Source organism: Panulirus ornatus, chromosome 48 (genome assembly GCF_036320965.1).
Source record: "Panulirus ornatus isolate Po-2019 chromosome 48, ASM3632096v1, whole genome shotgun sequence".
NCBI lineage: Eukaryota > Metazoa > Arthropoda > Malacostraca > Decapoda > Palinuridae > Panulirus > Panulirus ornatus.
The window spans coordinates 26,462,816-26,483,270 of NC_092271.1; the positions used below are offsets into that span (position 1 = coordinate 26,462,816).

The following is a 20,455-nucleotide window of genomic DNA, read 5'->3' on the forward strand; positions in this document are numbered from 1 at the left end:
CCTAGATCACAACTTAAGCAATAATGCCAAAAATATTATCCCACAATGATTTGCAACTATAGGCAGCTGCACTTAAAAAATCATATCTGAATACAAAGATGGCTAAAAATTAGTAAATTGAAGGATAGAATAGAAGGAATGTTACCGCAAAAATGTTATATCCATTGTGTGACAGACACATAAAAAAGATGGAATGAATGTTCTGGATAATCATGGTAGACCGAAAGGCACTAGTCACCAGTGGAATTACCAGCTAATAAAATGCAACTGAGTGGCAGAAAATTTTCTCTTAATGGTAAGTTTTCCTGTGTTTAATTTATCTTGCTGGAACTACATTAGAGTACCACTTGATCTGCTTTATATTCTTTCCTAATGCTGTTATAACCACTGCTAATTCCCCATTTCTAAACCTTGTTTTTTAAAGTTTGCTCCTCATTTCTCTCTATATTACCTCATCTGCAACTCTCTAATATCAGGGTCATATAGATTTCTTATGTAAATAAGGTTATTTAATGCATTTGTTGATGAAGTAGAAATAAAACAGCAAAAATTATTCACAATATAATCCAACTTACAGTAAGCTATACAGTGTACATGAATCACTTAATCATACTTAAGAATGGAAACAAATACTTCAAGGCAATGATGGGCAGGTTTGCAAGGTGTGCAATAAGTCGCTGAGGGAAGATGTACGTATATACAGGCAAATAATTTATGAGTTAGACAAAAAAGAAAACTTAGGAAGTAAACCTAAGAGGGACAATACAGTTATCTAAAGACTGAACTTTTGTAAGAGTGGAAAAAGTGAGCTATTTATAAGAGCATTAGAGATAACATTCTAATCTTAACATAATACGATTGCAGGTAACATAAAAGACATGAATTATACTATTAATCTGATGGCCACAAAACTGCAAACTCTTGAGACAATATTTCTGAAAGAGTGATACAGTTCATAAAGATATAACAAATGTATAAATGGGAATTGGATAGAAATGCAAGAATGGAATAAAAAAAAAAGTACATTATGATTTAATTGGCAATAAAGCAAAAAATGTAATGCTAACAGAACAAAAATCAATAAATAGTTAAGACAGAATGGGATACTGGATACTGTCCATAGCATTAATGTGAGGAAGAGATTTCATGTGTACAAGAGGAAGAGATTTCATGTGTACAAGAGCAAAGAAATTCAAAGATAGCCTAAACCTATTTTTGGTTATTATCTCTATGTGTAAAATACCATTCTCAATATCAGTCACATCTTGAGACATTCACGGTATATGCTTATGCCAAATTTAATATCAACTGACTTGATGAAAACAAAAATTATTGCATTCAATAAAAAACTATGGAGAGGAAAAGGAATATTCTGTTAAAGAATAATATGCAAATATGACTTAATCAATCAATATGAAAATGTGTCGTAATCATAATGTGTACTGAAGATTCTGCAACACTCATCTCCTTTTTTTAACAAAAGAAATAACAATAAGGCAGAGATAATCTACATCTTGTAATCAGTATATCAATGCCCTACAGTACAATATTTGAAAATCCATAATTCTAGAAAGGAAGCAACGTTTGGATTTTGGGGTTTTCGCATAACCATAACTGGGTGTTGAACATACTTAATTCAGCTTAAATATAATTTGTAGTAATAAGCAATGCTAAGAATCATGTATGGGCTTGCCCAGGTTCAAATCCTAAGCAAGGGTATGTGGACTGTAGCTAAACCCAGCTGTTCATACTCCCTTGAGATCTGGTTAATAAATGGGCACCAGTCTTGTGCTGGGATTATGGGATTATCTATCTATCTATCTATCTATCTATCTATATATATATATATATATATATATATATATATATATATATATATATATATATATATATATATCTTTTCTTTCTTTCAAACTATTCGCCATTTCCCGCATTAGCGAGGTAGCGTTAAGAACAGAGGACTGGGCCTTTGAGGGAATACCCTCACCTGGCCCAATTCTCTGTTCCTTCTTTTGGAAAATTAAAAAAAAAACGAGAGGGGAGGATTTCCAGCCCCCCGCTCCCTCCCCTTTTAGTCGCCTTCTACGACACGCAGGGAATACGTGGGAAGTATTCTTTCTCCCCTATCCCCAGGGATAATATATATATATATATATATTTATATTTATTTTACTTTTTCGCTGTCTCCCGCGTTAGCGAGGTAGCGCAAGGAAACAGACGAAAGAATGGCCCAACCCACCCACATACACATGTATATACATACACGTCCACACACGCACATATACATACCTATACATCTCAACGTATACATATATATACGCAAATAGGCATATACATATATACACATGTACATGATTCATACTGTCTGCCTTTATTCATTCCCATCGCCACCCCGACACACATGAAATAACTCCCTCCCCCCGCATGTGCGCGAGGTAGCGCTAGGAAAAGACACTTACATGAAGTAAATAATGTTTGTATGTCTTACCCGTCCTTCAGCCCTGGGTCCAGAGGCCATGTTAACATCAGCCCCAGCCTGAAGGAGGATCCTGAGACACCTGGAGGACTCAGTAGTGGCTGCAGCATGAAGTGGAGTGCGTCCCCAGGCATCCCTGCAATCCAGATGAGACAGCTGGTCACCATTCAGCAGGTCTTCTAACAGCTCTGCATTGTCCCACAGAGCAGCCTGGAATATGAGGTTCAGAATTAGCATGTACTATGACCACAGAAGGATCACAATGACCTTAAATGACACAAATGACATCAATTGCGAATCTAGAAGGTGCCCAAATAAAAAGATAGTGTGTAGTGTTAAAGATGAATCTGACTTAATGTATGCGTGTTTAACATGCTGAATTAAAAATATCATAACTACAGAGTTACAAAGCATAACATTTATATAACATGCAAAAAATATTCTTTGTAACTCCTATCACAAAAAAGCTTTTGCTCCAACACATCACTCACATACAGTCATTAAATCAAACAAATGAACAATACTACAAAGTTAGAGGCATAGTCCTTTCACAATCACCCTCATAAGGACAGGTTTCTCTGCGTAAGTTTCGATAAACCAAAATTATAATCGTCCTGCTACACAACTGAACCATCAACTGCAACCAGTATTCCTTTCAGCAATAACCATATAATGGTATAATCATCTCTCACTATTCATACGATACATACGAGACTTTAGGATTATACACATAAAATGTCTTACAGCAGTTTCATGGAGTAACAGCTGGAATCAAACTGTCATTCTAGTAATGACTTATGATCCTACCTAAACACTAAAGAGGGAGGAAAAGATATGTCTTTTAAATGGTAACCGGGTTCAAGCCACAAGCCCTGAAAGGAAGACAAGGAGACTAAGATCTCGAAACACAAACATTAGTTCTCTAGTTTAACTTTTTGTAACACCAAGTATTTTCGATAACACCACCATACTGTAAGTCACAGTCCTCTCCATATCTGTGGGGGAATGGATTACCGTCAGTAACTGTTAGCAGTTAAAGCTCAAGGCTTAACGCCCACAGACACATATATTGTTTCTTCCACTGAGCCCATCAAGCCCTATGCTAATTACTGTCTGCGAGAAAGATCTTAATCAGTTGATGAGATAAAACGAACATCAGGTAATAACCTGATACAGGTTGCTTCAAAGTTACTAGGCAGGGATGAAGGTAATTCAAACCAAAATAATCTGCAGTAACTGTAGCAGTTCAAGATGCTCCGTGTTCGGGTACATAATGTCAACCAATCTGGTTGCGTGGCTCTCATCAATAAGAGGTTAATGGTATTTCCAGTGGCAAACGCGTCACCGAACTGGGCATAATTCTACTCCTGCTTCCTAGATTTCATAATTGAAGGGATTCCAGAATTTAATAAGGTTCATAACTCAACAAGTAATCTCAGACTATAATAAGGTCCCGTAATTCAGCAAGGTCCTCAGTAGTGCTGAGCCTTTCCAACTAATCTGAGACTGCCACTGCATACTCCTTCTCACCATTAATCCTAAGAGTTTCGAAAAACAAATGCCAACTTCTTTGATATGTGTTTTAGAGATCAAAATCCATCACCAAACATCCGAAAAATAGCCATCAATATTCAGTACTCTGCCCGATAGTCTTAAGAGATGAGGAAGGTATACATATTCCTGGTTCTAAAAGAACAGGGGCTAAACCATGTCTGAGAGGCAGCCCTTTTAGCACCAATCTCTCCAGTGAGTTCCTTAGGACACCTGAATTTTGCATGGGGCATGTATCGTACCAAGTGATCTAACAAGTATTCAGCACACATATCTTAAACAAATGCCACCTCAGCAACTCACAACTCTCCTAGTATCTAAATCTATTGTCAAATGACTATGTTTATGATGATATCTCTTACACAAACATATTCTATACGGAAGAGAAAGAGATATCTTTTAGCTTTATAAAGGAAAACAGGAGGAATTTGCTATACCTAATGTCTCACTACGAGGAAAAAAAAAAAGATACAAATTTGAACTTCTCCGCATTCAGATCCTTGAGTTAAAACCTTTGCATTCTTTTAATAAGCCGTTTATGCGACTACATGCCCCTAAATCTATTCAGTTCGTCATCTCTATTGGGTATACCAACAGAGAATCATCTCGACTGGGTATACCATCAAAGTATCATCTCTACTGGGTATACCAACAGTGTAAGTATAAAGCTTCCATCATGAATTCTTCTCGAGTTACTGTGCTACCAAGAACGTCCACAGGCAGACAGACGGACGCAGATGTGATGACATAATGTCCCGCATACACTTTTGTAGAGGCGGGACATAAAAATACCCAAATCCATTAATCCAGTATTCCACATGAGACAGTCTAGTTCTGAACACAGTGGAAAGAGAAATGGGTTCATTTTTGCTCTGCCGCTAGTCCAGGTCTCATAAATTTCACAACTCGTAATGGGTATACAGCATTGTACAGCACTGTATGCTTGTCTCCGCATGAAACCTGATAATTTGCAATAATTTACTCTTTTTCTGTAAGCTTCGATCTGTTTGTCTTAATCTTGACGGTGGGACTCGAGCGATAGGTTAGGGACAATGTCCTCTCTCAGGCCTTTCTCACGTACAGAATCCTGATGCTCGTTTCCTGCTGGATGATAACCATATCGACGCCTCCTCTCACTGTGTGTGTGTGTGTGTGTGTGTGTGTGTGTGTGTGTGTGTGTGTAGAAGTAAAGAGACGGTATATATATACGAAGTTGAGACGGAGCAAAACGAGTGTAAAACTCCTTGTAACACTCAAACAGTGATGACAATCTGCTTGGGCATGCTACGTGTTCCATGACTGTATAATCAATAAAAGTAACATAAATAGCATCAATCAGCAATCAATCAAGATCATAACACACTAACAAGGTTAAAACTAACACATACAAACCTTCGTAGCGGAGTCTACCAGAGAGACACAAATAATGGATTACTTCATAAGTATAACAACACCCACCTGAAACCACAAACGGCTTCTGAATCATGATCATCAACCAACCTTTAGAAGTACTCCACTGGTGCTGAGGGCAGCAGCGAGGCTTTGGTCTGGCTCGAGGTAACAACAAGTCTTGGTGCCGTGGTCGTCTTCCGCATCATCCTCTTCCTCGAGGGTGACCTCTTGCTGTATCAGCCCGGGCTTGAACCTCTCCACCACCGACAGCATCAGCTCGCGGAACGAGCCAAAGAGAGGAAGCCTCTGCTGACTTTGAACTATATCCCTCATGGTTAATGTGCAGTCACGATAAGTTCAAGGCCATGATGGTCTCATGCAGTTGATGCTCATGTTCACGTTACGTTACGGATAAGTTCATGTCCGCGGGGATTCTTGGCGGATCATTTCTGCATAAATTACAGAGCTCATATCCACAGTTAATCACGAATAACTGTTTGCACCATCATGGAAAGCTTAGTGTCATGTTGTCATGGGGCATTCATGCCATCTCCCGTTTACAAGGTAAGTCTGCTACTGCCAATATCCACAGAGGGGCATTAAACGATGCGGCTTCTCATTTCCTTTGGATTATCCGGCTTCACTAGATCCACTTCCAATAATTACACCTTTGCAAAATTCCATGATTTATCATCAGTAACGAGTTTACAATTTTGTTTTAACTTTCCTCGAAGATATGTAGTCGTTCAAAATTTACAAACTGAAAAAATTACAATAATATAACCATCATCAATGTCTATAACCCTGTTCCATCCAGCGTTAACCGAAACCCAGCCCTAGAATTCCAATACGTATTTCCTTTTATTCTTACAAATCGAATGGGCTCACTATCTACGAAGATTTAACTGCAAACGTATCTTGAATAACATCCACAAAATGAGCCATACACAAACCCAGATTTCGCTTGCTGCAGAGTATATTGTATGTGCTATTATCTTCGGAAATCGGTAACCATTAATGTTTTAGACATCTTTTTTTTCCAGCCAAAAGTAATGTATAAAGCTAAACCCTCCTGATGACTGAGACAAGGTAAGACGGCCAGGTACCTTGCTTAGAAACAAACTTACCCCTGGTTCAGTGTGGTAGCCGAGGAAAGGCTTACGACGTCAACGACGTGCAGCCAACTAGGCTCTGAAACACGCCAAGGTTGCCCGTTAAGTGACGCTACTCCCAGTCCAAAGCCCACCTCTTCGTGATCTCTGTCACTATGGACCACTAAATATCACTTTATAAATTCACAATTGGTTCATACAGGAGGGCACAAATAACCTGTTTTGTTCTCAAGCCTTTTGCAGCAGAACGAGTCTCGTGAGAATCACTTTTACCCAACCCACCAGATTCTACTCAAACTATCCCAACATCAAATAGTATCTCCATCTCCAAAATGGGTTTATCTTGTCTATAACGCTCGTAACTCGTTCTCAGAACATTGTCAATACACACTTCCATCGCTTATATATATATATATATATATATATATATATATATATATATATATATATATATATATATATATATATATATACTAAAAAAAATCACGATAAATCCACTCTAACTGCACTATCCATTCTGAGGTTGTTTATTGCAGTGCAGTTTAAAACTAAATGCACTTACCAATACAATCCCATTTACTGAAGGTACTCCAGTCCACATCAGGTTCACAAGCAATTTCTTGTTCGGAGAATTAAAATAATTCCAGATTAGTCCAGAACTCCTACGCACAGCCAAGAATTTTTTTTTTACTTAAATGACTAACAAACCGGGAAGCCACATAGCTGTTGTAATTCGAGAGCCCCTCAATAAACACCGCTTTAATCTCATATAACACTACGATTAATGCGTCGAAAGGGTGTAAAAAAAAATACCGAACGTTATAATACATTACCCAACACGTCGTATGAATTTCAAACTTCCGAATGAGGCATATGCCTAAATATCTAATCCCTAAAGTGTTTCTCGGTCACGCATAACACTACAGCTGGTGTTGGAACAGCAGCAGCAGCAGCAACAACAACAGCAGCAGGAGGAAGAATAGAATGTGGAGAGGCTGTTTGCGTCAAGGCGCGGGCTTCGGTAGATTGGATGCTGTACTTTATGGCCTACATATGCCACTATGATGTTGGTAATCTCTCCAAGAAGTGTGCGTCGACCGCCCCACACGGCTCTCGCGGTTAAGGTAACACGGCTATTTCCTTAGCAACGACCAAATGGTGAAGAGGAGGCACTACAAATATCGTATTGCTGCAGAGGATAACTTCAAATTTAAAATTTACCTTGGGGAAAAGCAAAACCCTACTTTCATACCCCTCCTACAGCTCCCCACCCGCTCCTGCTCTGTTCCTCACTTGTCAACATCCCTTTCCTTCTTATACCCCTTCCAACTTTACAATCCTTGTCTCTCTGGTTTCTTTAATCCCTTACGTCCTCCTGCCTCGCTCTTCTCTCCTAGAATCTACCTATATCAAGCTCTCACTCTCTCTTTCCGGCTTTTAGCCCAGCTCCAAACGCACACCAAATCACAAACTCCTCTTCCCCTCCTGTACCCTCCCAAGCACTCTCCCTCTCCACGCAGCACGTCCCTCAACCCGAGCCGTGTCACCTGCAGTTCACGCGAGTCACCCCTTACCACAGACTATAACACTCGCCTCATCCTGACACCCCTAAAACACCATCACAATTTTTCATAACATACCCAACAATTAGTATATATATATATATATATATATATATATATATATATATATATATATATATATATATATATATATATATATATATATTCTTTTTTCTGGAAAATCCGTACATATGTATGTCAGAATCTAAAAGCTATCAATTACGCGCAAAGTCAAGCTAGAATTCAAACCATACGTCAAAACATAAAATGGAATTTTTAAACATAAACTTACCTGACTTTATATCATAACTTCATTTTGAGCGAGAATATTTACCAGCACAGGAATTCCGAACAAATATACTTGAAAACAAAGATTCTTCTTTTTTTTTTTTTCCAGCCGTGTGGAGAACCAGTTTATACAATAACGAAAGTGAAAATCTGGCGTGGCTAAAAACCGTATTTATCTGCATATATTTGGTGCTCCGTCGGCCGGCCATACAGGGCGTTGGCTAGGATATACAAAACCTTTCCCAGGGGAGACTGTTGCTTTTTGGAACGTGACGCTACCCGCCTCCACTTTGTGAAACCAAAGGAGTAATACATATATATCTATCTACCGGCTATCCATATCTACGATGTTACCTCTCTCTCTCTCTCTCTCTCTCTCTCTCTCTCTCTCTCTCTCTATATATATATATATATATATATATATATATATATATATATATATATATATATATATATATATATATATCTTTTCTTTTCTTTTAAACTATTCGCCATTTCCCGCGTTAGCGAGGTAGCGTTAGGAACAGAGGACTGGGCCTTTTTTGGAATATCCTCACCTGGCCCCCTCTGTTCCTTCTTTTGGAAAAATTAAAAAAAAAACGAGAGGGGAGGATTTCCAGCCCCCCGCTCCCTTCCCTTTTAGTCGCCTTCTACGACACGCAGGGAATACGTGGGAAGTATTCTTAATCCCCTATCCCCAGGGATAATATATATATATATATATATATATATATATATATATATATATATATATATATATATATATATATATATATATATTCACAAACGGAAAACGGCAGCAAAATTCAAATATATATAATACAGCGAGGGTATGTTCCCATTCATCATGTGAATATGATTCCAATACTCAAATGTCATTAATAATTTCGACGCTATGAAATGCATGACAAACTTGTGTATGCAAGTGTGCGCGTATGTAATGGATGTAAAAAATCACTACTAAAACCAATATATATATATATATATATATATATATATATATATATATATATATATATATATATATATATATATATATATATATATTCCTATTCCTATGAGTCTACGGGGATTTCCCTGACAGCTAGTCCAAAACTGATTCCAATACATAATTTTGCTAGCTGATCTGCCTGTCATCTGTATATATCTAGCAATTCTTCCAATTTTACCACCTTTCCCTTCTCTTATTCCAACTCTTCTGTGCATCACCATCTTTACGCACCCTTACCCACTATAACAGAGCAACCACTTCTCAAGGGCTTAAATCATGTAGCGGGCAAGCATCAACACGACTCCTGCTGATATATACTAAGAACATCAATCTAATTGGCTGTGAACCTTATTCAGAATAAAGGGAAATCACAAAACGTGGAATATGTTTAAAACCTCCCCTCCGTGGCTCAAACTCTCAGTCACTACCTTTTATGATTCTGGATCACACACACAAGCAACTCAACACTATATCTTATCTACTGACCCAAGGAAATCCTGTTTACTTACTATGTTCTTCACACTCGGACGAACATAAAATACAATGAAAATATTCCATCACAACTAACCTAACCAAGCTTAACTATTCCAGGTTTGGTTGCGCTGGATTCTGTGTAGTTTGATATGAAGATTCATAAGCCTGTCGTTTATTTTCCAGTGGAATTTTTTTTTTAAGTCAACACAGTATAAACCACTTGCCCGACGTTTAAATTATAAGAAACATTTAGAAGTTTGGCTCTCTTACGGACATTAGCTTTTTGAGGTGCCTAACTCAAATTATAACGATGTGTGAGTATAACCTCCTACGGAGGCCGACCTCCAGGACCGCCTCGTCCACCCTCACCCTCCCCCTCGTCCAGAAAACCTTCCCCACGCCGACTCCCGAGCGCCACACCCACCCTCCCTTCCCACCAGCACCACACCCACCCTACCTTCCCAGCACAGCACACCCACCCTCCCTTCCCACCAGCACCACACCCACCCTACCTTCCCAGCACACCACACCCACCCTACCTTCCCAGCACAGCACACCCACCCTACCTTCCCAGCACAGCACACCCACCCTACCTTCCCAGCACAGCACACCCATCCTACCTTCCCAGCACAGCACACCCACCCTACCTTCCAGCACAGCACACCCATCCTACCTTCCCAGCACAGCACACCCACCCTACCTTCCCAACACCACACCCACCCTCCCTTCCCAACACCACACCCACCCTACCTTCCCAGCACAGCACACCCACCCTACCTTCCCAGCACCACATCCACCCTCCCTTCCCAGCACAGCACACCCACCCTACCTTCCCAGCACAGCACACCCACTGCGTCACACCAGAACACAGGGACAGGTTACACAGGCCTGCTTTCCATCGCCATGCACTCACTAATCAATTCCTCCTGAGCAACAGTTTCATATCGACGGTTTGTTTTATTCGCCCTAGTACGACGTACTTCTGAAACACACGAGGCGACTCTTCCTCCACCTCTCTGTGAACTAGAGTGGAATCAAGAGCCTCCCGTCTCATTAATCTCGGGGACAACTCTCTTCAACCATCCCTTTCTATGCACCGAGATGTTGCTCTCTCTCTCTCTCTCTCTCTCTCTCTCTCTCTCTCTCTCTCTCTCTCTCTCTCTCTCTCTCTTCTACAGGTCCTCTTAAGGCCACTGTTCCCGTGAGCTCTCTGCAAGTGTCTCCATTCCGAGGCCATGCTTCTGCCTGCTGTTTCCCACGGTTTGTGTGTGAAGGCCGGGCACTCTAGGATTGATCAGAATGATACCCGTTTCCCTACAACGACTGTACTGTGGAATTCTATTACTTTTTTCGTCCTCTAATTACTTTGAATGTCGGTCAGATATTCTAGCTAATGTTGACGGAAAACTTACGCCATTATGTCAAATCTGAATCTAATCTCACACACACACACACACACACACACAAATTATATATATATATATATATATATATATATATATATATATATATATATATATATATATACCAAATGACTACATGCTCTCAGCGACCCTGACTACATCAGGATGAAAATAATACCCAGCCTGGCTAAAGTCACAACGCCCATGATAAACAAGTGGTGTTCCTGTATATCATCTGATGGACACAGTATACTTATCATAAAATGTTCTATGACAAAGATCGTAGACCAGGAAATACCAAAGTTTACATCAGTGAGTCAGTTGAGAGAAGTGACGTCCCGCCCGTCAAGCGTCCAGCCCGGGTTAACGCATAACGGACATGACCCCTGACATTTTCCTTCTCTTTTTACAACAACATGTCGCATGCACAGCCAACTACTGTTCGGCTTAAACTCTGGAAACCTATGTAAATATCACACACTTCCAATGTGACTTGAAACCTTGATCGTGAGGAAAATAATAATAGAAAAAAGAATTGTTTCTGTGTTGTATAACGTGAACCAAAAACAGCGCATGAAGGTTTTAAAAATGGCTGCCGGAGGTCTCTCGATGTGAAGCGGGCGTTGTAATAAGGATTCCGGGGTAATGTTTCAGCTCCCACAGCTGGGACTTGAAAACAATGACTGCTGACGAATTCTTGTACTTTGGCTTTCACGGCGAGTTTTGTAAACATTACTGTTGTCTTTGGAGAGAATAACAGACTATCCTACTGGGTCTGGGGGCAGGTGTTCATATTCTCCTACCTCTCAAACTCTTTCATTCTTGTGTCCGACTTAGGCTGTCATATTTCCAAGAACTCTATTTACTTATATATGGTAACTATCCACAAATGATATCTACTTCCCTCACTTTTACATATCTACTTTACAGTGGAGATTCAAAGGTATATTGCGGTATCAAAGCTAACCATACATATGATGAACTAAGTACTTTCTGAAAGTAAATGTGCGAAATTACTGTTGCGGAATATATAGGTTCTCAAAATCAGGCATAAGCCAAATGATGTAGAGGTTTCATGTTAATCTATTTTAATAGTCATTTTGACTATATGACCATCATTATCATCATACCTATATAAAAAGCAAACATGTGATTTTCTCCACTTCCACAGTATAAAGATTTGTACCCTAAGGGTGTTTGAGCAACATGTACACAGAGGTAAACATAAAGGATTGCCTCACATGAAATTGTCTATTGGTGCTGATTCACGTCCATGGCATACGTGCTGGCAGAATCGAGGGAACTGGTTAATATTTCCTCGTCATCTCGAACTACAACAGTGAACGTGTAATGAAAAATCATATTCAACAAGCTTCCCATCTAATAAGCTTTCTATGCATGTGAATAATTTTCAAACTGATTTGTAAGCACGAAGTAATTTCCGAGACTCCACTGGTAACAATGGGGTACAAAAATACGTACCAGTTACCTACAAAATGACTTTCCAACGACTTTTAATATGTACAGAGGGACGCGAAAATAACACGACACAAAAAAAAAAAATCCGTTTTCACTTGTACATTGTTATATCCCGACCACATACCATGGCAAGTGCTGATCACGGAGTCACAACGGATGATCGCATAGTCTTAAATGTGGTCAAATAATCCTGCAAATTCCGGCGGGTGAAACATCTACAAACCTCTAATAAAAGCACCACAATAAGGAAGGATAAAAAGCAAGCTGGCAAATAACACGACGTAATGAAAATCCTCCGGGCGCTATAAAAACCGCATCTCAAGTACTTCTGTCGGTCGGGTGGGAAGAAGTCAGACGGCTTCACGGGGGAAAGTGAAGATGGGTGGAAATGGAGGCAAGAAATAACCAAGATGTGACGAGGCAGAGGAAATGGAAAGAAGATATAAAAAGTGAGAATGCAAAATGGATTGAATAAGAGAAAAAAAAAAATGCTCATGGAAAACGAGGCGTGATTAGGGAGAAGATGAAAAGATCAATAATGATAGAAAGCTTGACTGAAAAAGCTAAGGAACAAAACAGTAGAGTGGTAGGATATGGAGTTGCCATCAACGGAAACACGATTCTCCGAAGAAAAATATGTGGTGCAAAATTTGGGGGCAAATGTGAATACTAACCATAAAAAGAAAGTAAACCCTTTGAAGGAAAGTGTATTACTATTAGAAGGGCAATATTTTGAGGTAAACGTCGTGCTTTGAATAGAAATACATATTCTGAAGAGAAAAGTATTGTTCAGTATTCATAGGGGAAATAATACGAGAGTCTTTTGAAAGGAGGGCGATGTTTTAAAGAAAAATAAAAGGAAAAATATTAGTTTGAAGAAATACAATGACCCTACGGCTATACAACGTAAACAGAATACGACAGTTCCAGGTGCAAACATTAGAAGAGGGGGGAAAATACGAGGAAAGTAGAGCCAGTGGATGTGTATGTTGTAGGATTACGTGAGAGGCAAAAGTTTAATGAAACGTCAGGGGCAGTGACGTAGATGGAGGCCAGAATGAAGGAAGGGCAGAGATGCACACCACAAAATGAAGACTTGCAGACCAGCACCGGAATGACGGAGACGGTACAGATTACGTCATACAGTATGGACGTATAGACGGAAATATGACACGAAACATTACATCGCTCGCACGTAAGAGCACGACAAATATAAACAAGTAAATAACTTTCAGGGCAAATTTAAACACATGAATGACAATAAAGAAAAACATGAGAGGAAACATAATCATGTTAATGCAAACTTACGACATAACAAAAGTATGTAAAAAAAAAAGTAAAATTAAAGTATGATTAAAATTCAAATTTCAGGGCAAACTTAAACAATATACTTAAGAAAATAAGATAAGACAACAAGGTTAGCATTAGCATAAAGGAAAAACTTGGCGAGAGATCTTGCTCTAAACCTGAAGAATAGATATGACAGGGAGGGAGGGCAAGACAAAGTGCAGAACACAAGCAAGGCGATAAATAAGGAAGGAGGTGACAGGGGAACGAGCCGGGCTCCAGGCCAGGTGACAAACACAAGCCAGAACAGACACAAGAATACGTGCAGATGAACACCATTACCCAGGAGATTATCATTATCATTATCATTATTATTTCTATTATCATTATTATTATTATCATTATTAATATTATTATTATTTTAAAAGTAATGTTGATAATCATCAGTCATGATCATTAAATCTTATAAATACTTGTTACTGTATTCTTATTAACCATATTGTTATCATTACTATTATTATTATCATTATTATTATTATTATTATTATTGAAAGCATTCACAAGCGATCGATAAGCACAGTATGGCGGATTGAAAAGATACTCCTAAGCTGAAGCTTTCCATGTTCATTCACATTACACGCTAAGTCTGAGTAGATGGACATGACCTTCGCCCCCCCACAGGCATACATCTCTCTCTCTCTCTCTCTCTCTCTCTCTCTCTCTCTCTCTCTCTCTCTCTCTCTCTCTCTCAGATAGTAAGCGGACGACGGTCACACACCCTCCTGGATATCACGAGAATTAGAGACGGCAACGCAGAGATCCAGCACTACAGTGGCCGTGAAGCCTCACTTCTTGGTCCTAGTCTGCTAGTCACTTCTTTCTCCCTCATCCGCACGTGGGATACTGGCAATCAATCCATAAACGAAAGCGTCTCTCCCTTCAAAGAAGAGGATGCATGACCATTCCTATGGAATCTAGGAAATTAAAAGAAACGTTCAGAAAACGGGCAAGAAACCACGAATGTCTCCCGAGAGAGAGAGAGAGAGAGAGAGAGAGAGAGAGAGAGAGAGAGAGAGAGAGAGAGAGAGAGAGAGAGAGAGAAGGAAAAATGGCCCGAGAAAAATGAGAAGCCACAGTGGAAATGAATTCGAACTAGGAGTAGCAGGAAATGTGAGGAAAGGAGACAAAAGGAAGACCAGAGGAGATGAATTCCACGAGGAGCAAGAGACGCCACTTAGGAAATTAATTCATATTACGAACAGCGGGAGACCCTGAGGAAATATGCGGAGATGAGGGAAAAAATGACTAGTCACTAAGGAAGCCAATTTGAGGAGAGACAGAAGCCGCTGTGGATATGAACCGGAATGTGGTGGAAAGATTAACCACTGAGGAAAAATACTGAATACGATGATAGAGCCACTAGAGGGTCTAAATAAAAGTGAGACAATAAGGAACCACTGACAAACTTCACGAAACAAGTATGAACCAGCTGAGGATATTTTACAAGACTGAGAGGAAGGAAAGCGCAGATGAAATACACGAAAGAAAAGAAAGAAACCACTAAAAAAAAAACAGTGTTCAGGGACATGGGGGTATGATGAAACCAGTGAGGATAAACAACGAAGCTGAAGGACAGATGGAACCTATAATAACTAAGAAGCAAAAAGAAGTAAATGAGAAAATAGATACATATGAGACTGAAGAGTCAGGCGGGACATAAACAAATCTAAATAAAATAAGTGATCTTCTGGGGAAATAAACACTGGAAAATCTATAAACCGAAGGAACAAGGAAAACCCACCAAGGAATGAAGATGAACCAGAAAAAAATACAAAGACTCCATGTAAGTAAATGAATATAAAAAAAAATGCTGAAAATAATGCCACTGAGAGATGAGACCACTGGGATAAAAAGAAATGGAACAGAAATACAAGGAACCAACGTGGAAACAAACGAAACGAAGGAAAATGTACTAAAAATGAGAAACACGACGAAGCCGAAGATCAAGCCACTAAGGGAAGTACATGAGACCAAGAAAAAGGATAGAACTTCATGACAGTTGGTTGGTTATTTAAGCTCTAGACCTACCCACTGCCTACCTACCAAGGTCACTAAGGCCGTCCACGTAACAATGTAAAACCAACAACAGAAAATAATCTTGAACACCTTAAGCTGTTCAAGATTATTCTACGATGACACATAACACGAACGTTCACTGCATATATGGCCCTTCCACTGAGGATACACATGGAACTGGACATTGAGGATGTTTCTCAGGATACGAGAAAAGGAACAGGCGGGAGCCAGGGACAAAGCAAACATAAATGAGAGAGAGAGAGAGAAGAGAGAGAGAGAGAGAGAGAGAGAGAGAGAGAGAGAGAGAGAGAGAGAGAGAGAGAGAGAGAGAGAGAGAGAGAGAGAGAGAGTGTCTCTCTGGAAATAAAAGAGATCATGCGGAACCCTGGTTAATTTCTTGTTTCTTTTTTCCCCTTATTATTTCGTTTTTTCACCCGACATGGCAGTGATTAACTAAAATGGTCAAAAAAAGAAAAGAAAAGGAGGAGGAAATGCAAGACAAAGGGAAAGAATGGGCGACTAGGCTGACCCTGGTCCACGTGAAGGTTAGCCCTAAACCCATGTAAAGAATGGCCCTGATTCACGTAAGGGCTGGTCATAACTCACAACATTGGCTACCCCTAACCCACGTAAAGGCTGACCCTCATCCACGTGAAGGTTCGACCTTGATCCAAGTCAGGGCAATCAACGGTTCATGAAGTCCAGTAACGTGATATGAGAAGACAGACGCTGACGTCATTTGCCACACACACCACACAAACACAAAATATTGGCACTAGATTCAGAAGTGTTGAGTTAGAGATTTTTTTAATTTGTGCCTGTATCCGCGGCCAATTTACTGTCCACCCCATCCATGCTCATCCTTCCACGGGAAGCGCAGAACGATTACAAATGTCACACAGGATCTTTGTCAAACCCCAGTGGGCTTTTTATAATCAAATAAGTTCTTACAAAATTGATTCTATGCATAAGCTTCATTAAATAGCCTTTCATACAGTTAGTTTGACCGACTGTAGGTAGATAAACCTATTGTTTACTCTAACATTCGTCGCTAATCTATTACGATTAGGCTACATCACAATTATCAACATTACCTGCGAAAGGGGAGAAACCTTATATTTCCCAACGATCGAAAAGAGATGAGTGAGGGGTGAGAGCTCATCACAACCGTCAAATTTCTAAACTAGATTGATGACGTGGACAGTAGTGAACAGTTCTTTGAAAGGATGCAAGGACAGAACAACAAGAGGACGTATTACGAATTCAAAGACGCGCTCTTATGGCATAAGAGTGGTGGATCAAGGGATCAAACAGAACGAGGACGTTGTATATGCAGACGTCATACACTAGCTTAAAAGGCTATATACGTCATTACAGAACGTTCTTGAGATGGGGCCACACGAGTGTAATATTCCCTCCCCTTCCAGTAAAAACAGGGACTGGCAAATAGCCACATACATACATACAAAATCACCTGTAACTTAAGCTTAAAAGTAACCCAAGATCTGAACTTGAGAAAGTTTTTATGGGCAATGCATGGTGTTGTGGTCCAAGATTCACGCAAGACTCGTCCGGGTTACGTTACCTAGGGGCGGCAGTCGGCCCACAGCCAACCCAGCTGTTCATACTCCCCACGGGGGTTGGTCAATAAATGGGAACCTGGCTTAAGCTGGTGCGTTTGTGTGCCTGAGACTTTGTATACGGGCAAGAATAAATACGAGGTACATACATCTACAAGGTTAAGAGACGGAGAAACATGAGTGTAAACCTCTCCCCGTAACTCGTAAATAGCAATCATGCACACACTGGCACTAGTTTTACTAGACACTAAACATTATTTCATACAACCACAATACTCTCCGCTTAACAAAGGTGGTGTTGCAATATTAAAAGCTGGACGTTTTAGCTGAGTTCCACACCATTTCACCTGCCAGATGAACGGATAACACAACTTTAACAAGTCAGGTACAGAAGAGAACCGAACGTATACGCCAAGAAAACAGGTTATACACCTGTACGCCCCATTCACATACCTGTATGCATTATCAAAAAATGGGTCCATCCACCACACACAATAAACACCTGCTATTCGGCACTGTACACTCCTGATCTCTCAGGTCAACTTGATCATAGCAATACATAAAACTGTCAGCTCACTATAATTAGCATCATAACTATTCATAATTAAAGACTACACATCAACACTGTCCTCTGATGTAGTATACTTCGTCCTGCACTTTACTCCGGTCATAAAACGTGAAAAACTGCGTTCAATGATAATTGTGGTGAACTATGACTGTGGTTTGCCCACAGTACCTCACTCGCGCACAGGTTCTCCTCCTCTAGGCTAACGCTCCTCGCTTCCAGAAGAAAACAACACCACACAGCACCACAGCGTAAGGTACGGAACGTAATACGTAAACAGGTTCCACCACCATTTAAAGGATCCACCGTACAACTGTCTCATGTTTCCTTTACTTTTCACGACACAAAATGCCACTTTGTTTTCATAAGTATCATACTGACAAAACATATTTTCCTTCATCTAATTCAAATATCTATATTTCAAATGACCAACACTTACACAGGTCTTCTACGATAATCAAAAACATCACAATTAATCCACCAACATCTGATCTGAATGTTGAAGAAACACGTTCACTTCATCGCCAAAAGAGGCTGATGATGCCCAAAAGAACTCTCACAACACAAGTTCCCTCTCCCTTGAAACCTCACACACGTGACGGTATCGGAACACAAGTGAGGCCAGGAGAAGGAGCAGCGAGGGTATTCTCCCCTCGGCCGGACAGGGACGTTATGAGGGGAGACACACACACGCACACACACACACACACACACACACACTCGCCTTACTCCTGCATTTTGGGCGGCGCGCTCAAAATACCGGAGACACTTCCCGGATATGGCAACACCACCTAATGTAACACTTACCAAATCATCTTTTCCAACAATAAAACTCTCCACCCAAAATACTCACTATACCACCCACCTAATATGCCATGGAAAATCACTCGGAAACACGGATTAAGAGTACGAGGTAACTGGGAAATATGATTTGGAATATACATCACTAGGCAACGTTGCCGCGAACCAACGGACACAGCTCGCGCGACCTGGCCCGGTTCTCGGTTTAATTCAATATCTCTAGCTTGCAGGGCTTCAGGTGCTTGGGGTAATCCAATCTGTTAATCAACTTGTTGGTGCAAACGTCCACGCGAATCATCAACGCCGCTGTGCTAATGCACACGCATCGTTAGCGGTTACCAGGTGATGTGTGGGTGAGAAATGTAATCATATGATGGAGAACTTAAAAGAGTGTGTGTGTGTTATGTGTATATGGACATGTTTGTTTATGTCCTAGTGTGTGTGTGTGTGTGTGTGTGTGTGTGTGTGTGTGTGTGTGCGCCTAAGTATAATTACCCATTTGTACTGTACAGGAATGGTTTTACACCCCCTCCCCTCCCACCCACCGTTTAAGTTTCCCTTGTTACACTTCTTGAACATCTTTTTTCTGTCTGCATTTACCACGTCTTAATCAAATTCATTCCATTCATCCACTACTCTATCGAGGGCTTTCTTTTATAATGACCCAGCCTCATTACAGTTACTTGGGTTGATCTTCATCATGTACCAATCAGGTACCGTTGTAATCTATGGCAATCCTCCTTGGTTTACACTTCCCTCATTTGCAAACACATACGAGTTGAAGTCCATACATTTTGGCAAGTCATTCACATGCACGTGTGAGTATTTCTTCATGCATTTGTAATTACCTGTCTGTACGGTAGGAGGACTTTGTAAATGACCCATTTCTACTGTACGGGAATGGTTCTTCTACACTCGTGGGACCACATCTTGTTTGGCGTGCGTGAGATAATTAGTTGTGTGAATACTATTTGCGTGTTGTGGAGAGAGATTTCTACACTCGTGGTGTCCTTGTGCTATATACCCTTATCCTGTGAACACACTCACATACACATCTCACGCCAGATACCAGGTAACTATGGTTTGTACGTACGTATGAGAGTACGACGAGACCATCAAAAGTATTACTTTCGCTTAAGGCAATGTTTCCAGCTGTTTACAACCCACTAACACCCCCTTATCCTAAACTATAAAGGCACGAACAACTTCATCTTCCCTATACGAACTTACACGATAGAGAAACCCATCCACCTGTAGATGACAGAATCCATAACAAACGGAAGGATGGGCAGTAGGACAGACGGACACATGGACGCGTGACATGTCAATATACCCGTCCGGCAGAGACCGGCGATCCCATACCTTACGTGCTGTATGAGCGAGGCGTCAGATTTCAAAGTAAGCGACACTCGCTCCTT

At 40.3% G+C, this 20,455-nt stretch overlaps 1 protein-coding gene across 3 annotated transcripts in view; it reads right to left on the reverse strand.

Annotated features, from left to right (window-relative positions):
• Positions 1 to 20,455, reverse strand: part of Lrrk (Leucine-rich repeat kinase) — a 330,029-nt gene that overhangs the window by 247,915 nt on the left and 61,659 nt on the right. For 2 of the 3 annotated variants that reach the window (XM_071690282.1, XM_071690281.1), the window contains exon 3: positions 2,489 to 2,686. In XM_071690282.1, the coding sequence (XP_071546383.1) occupies positions 2,489 to 2,686 (198 nt within the window). Of the gene's footprint in view, positions 1 to 2,488; positions 2,687 to 5,527; positions 6,180 to 18,675; positions 18,975 to 20,455 lie in introns of those variants that run through there. The other variant, XM_071690280.1, reaches the window with a different exon arrangement.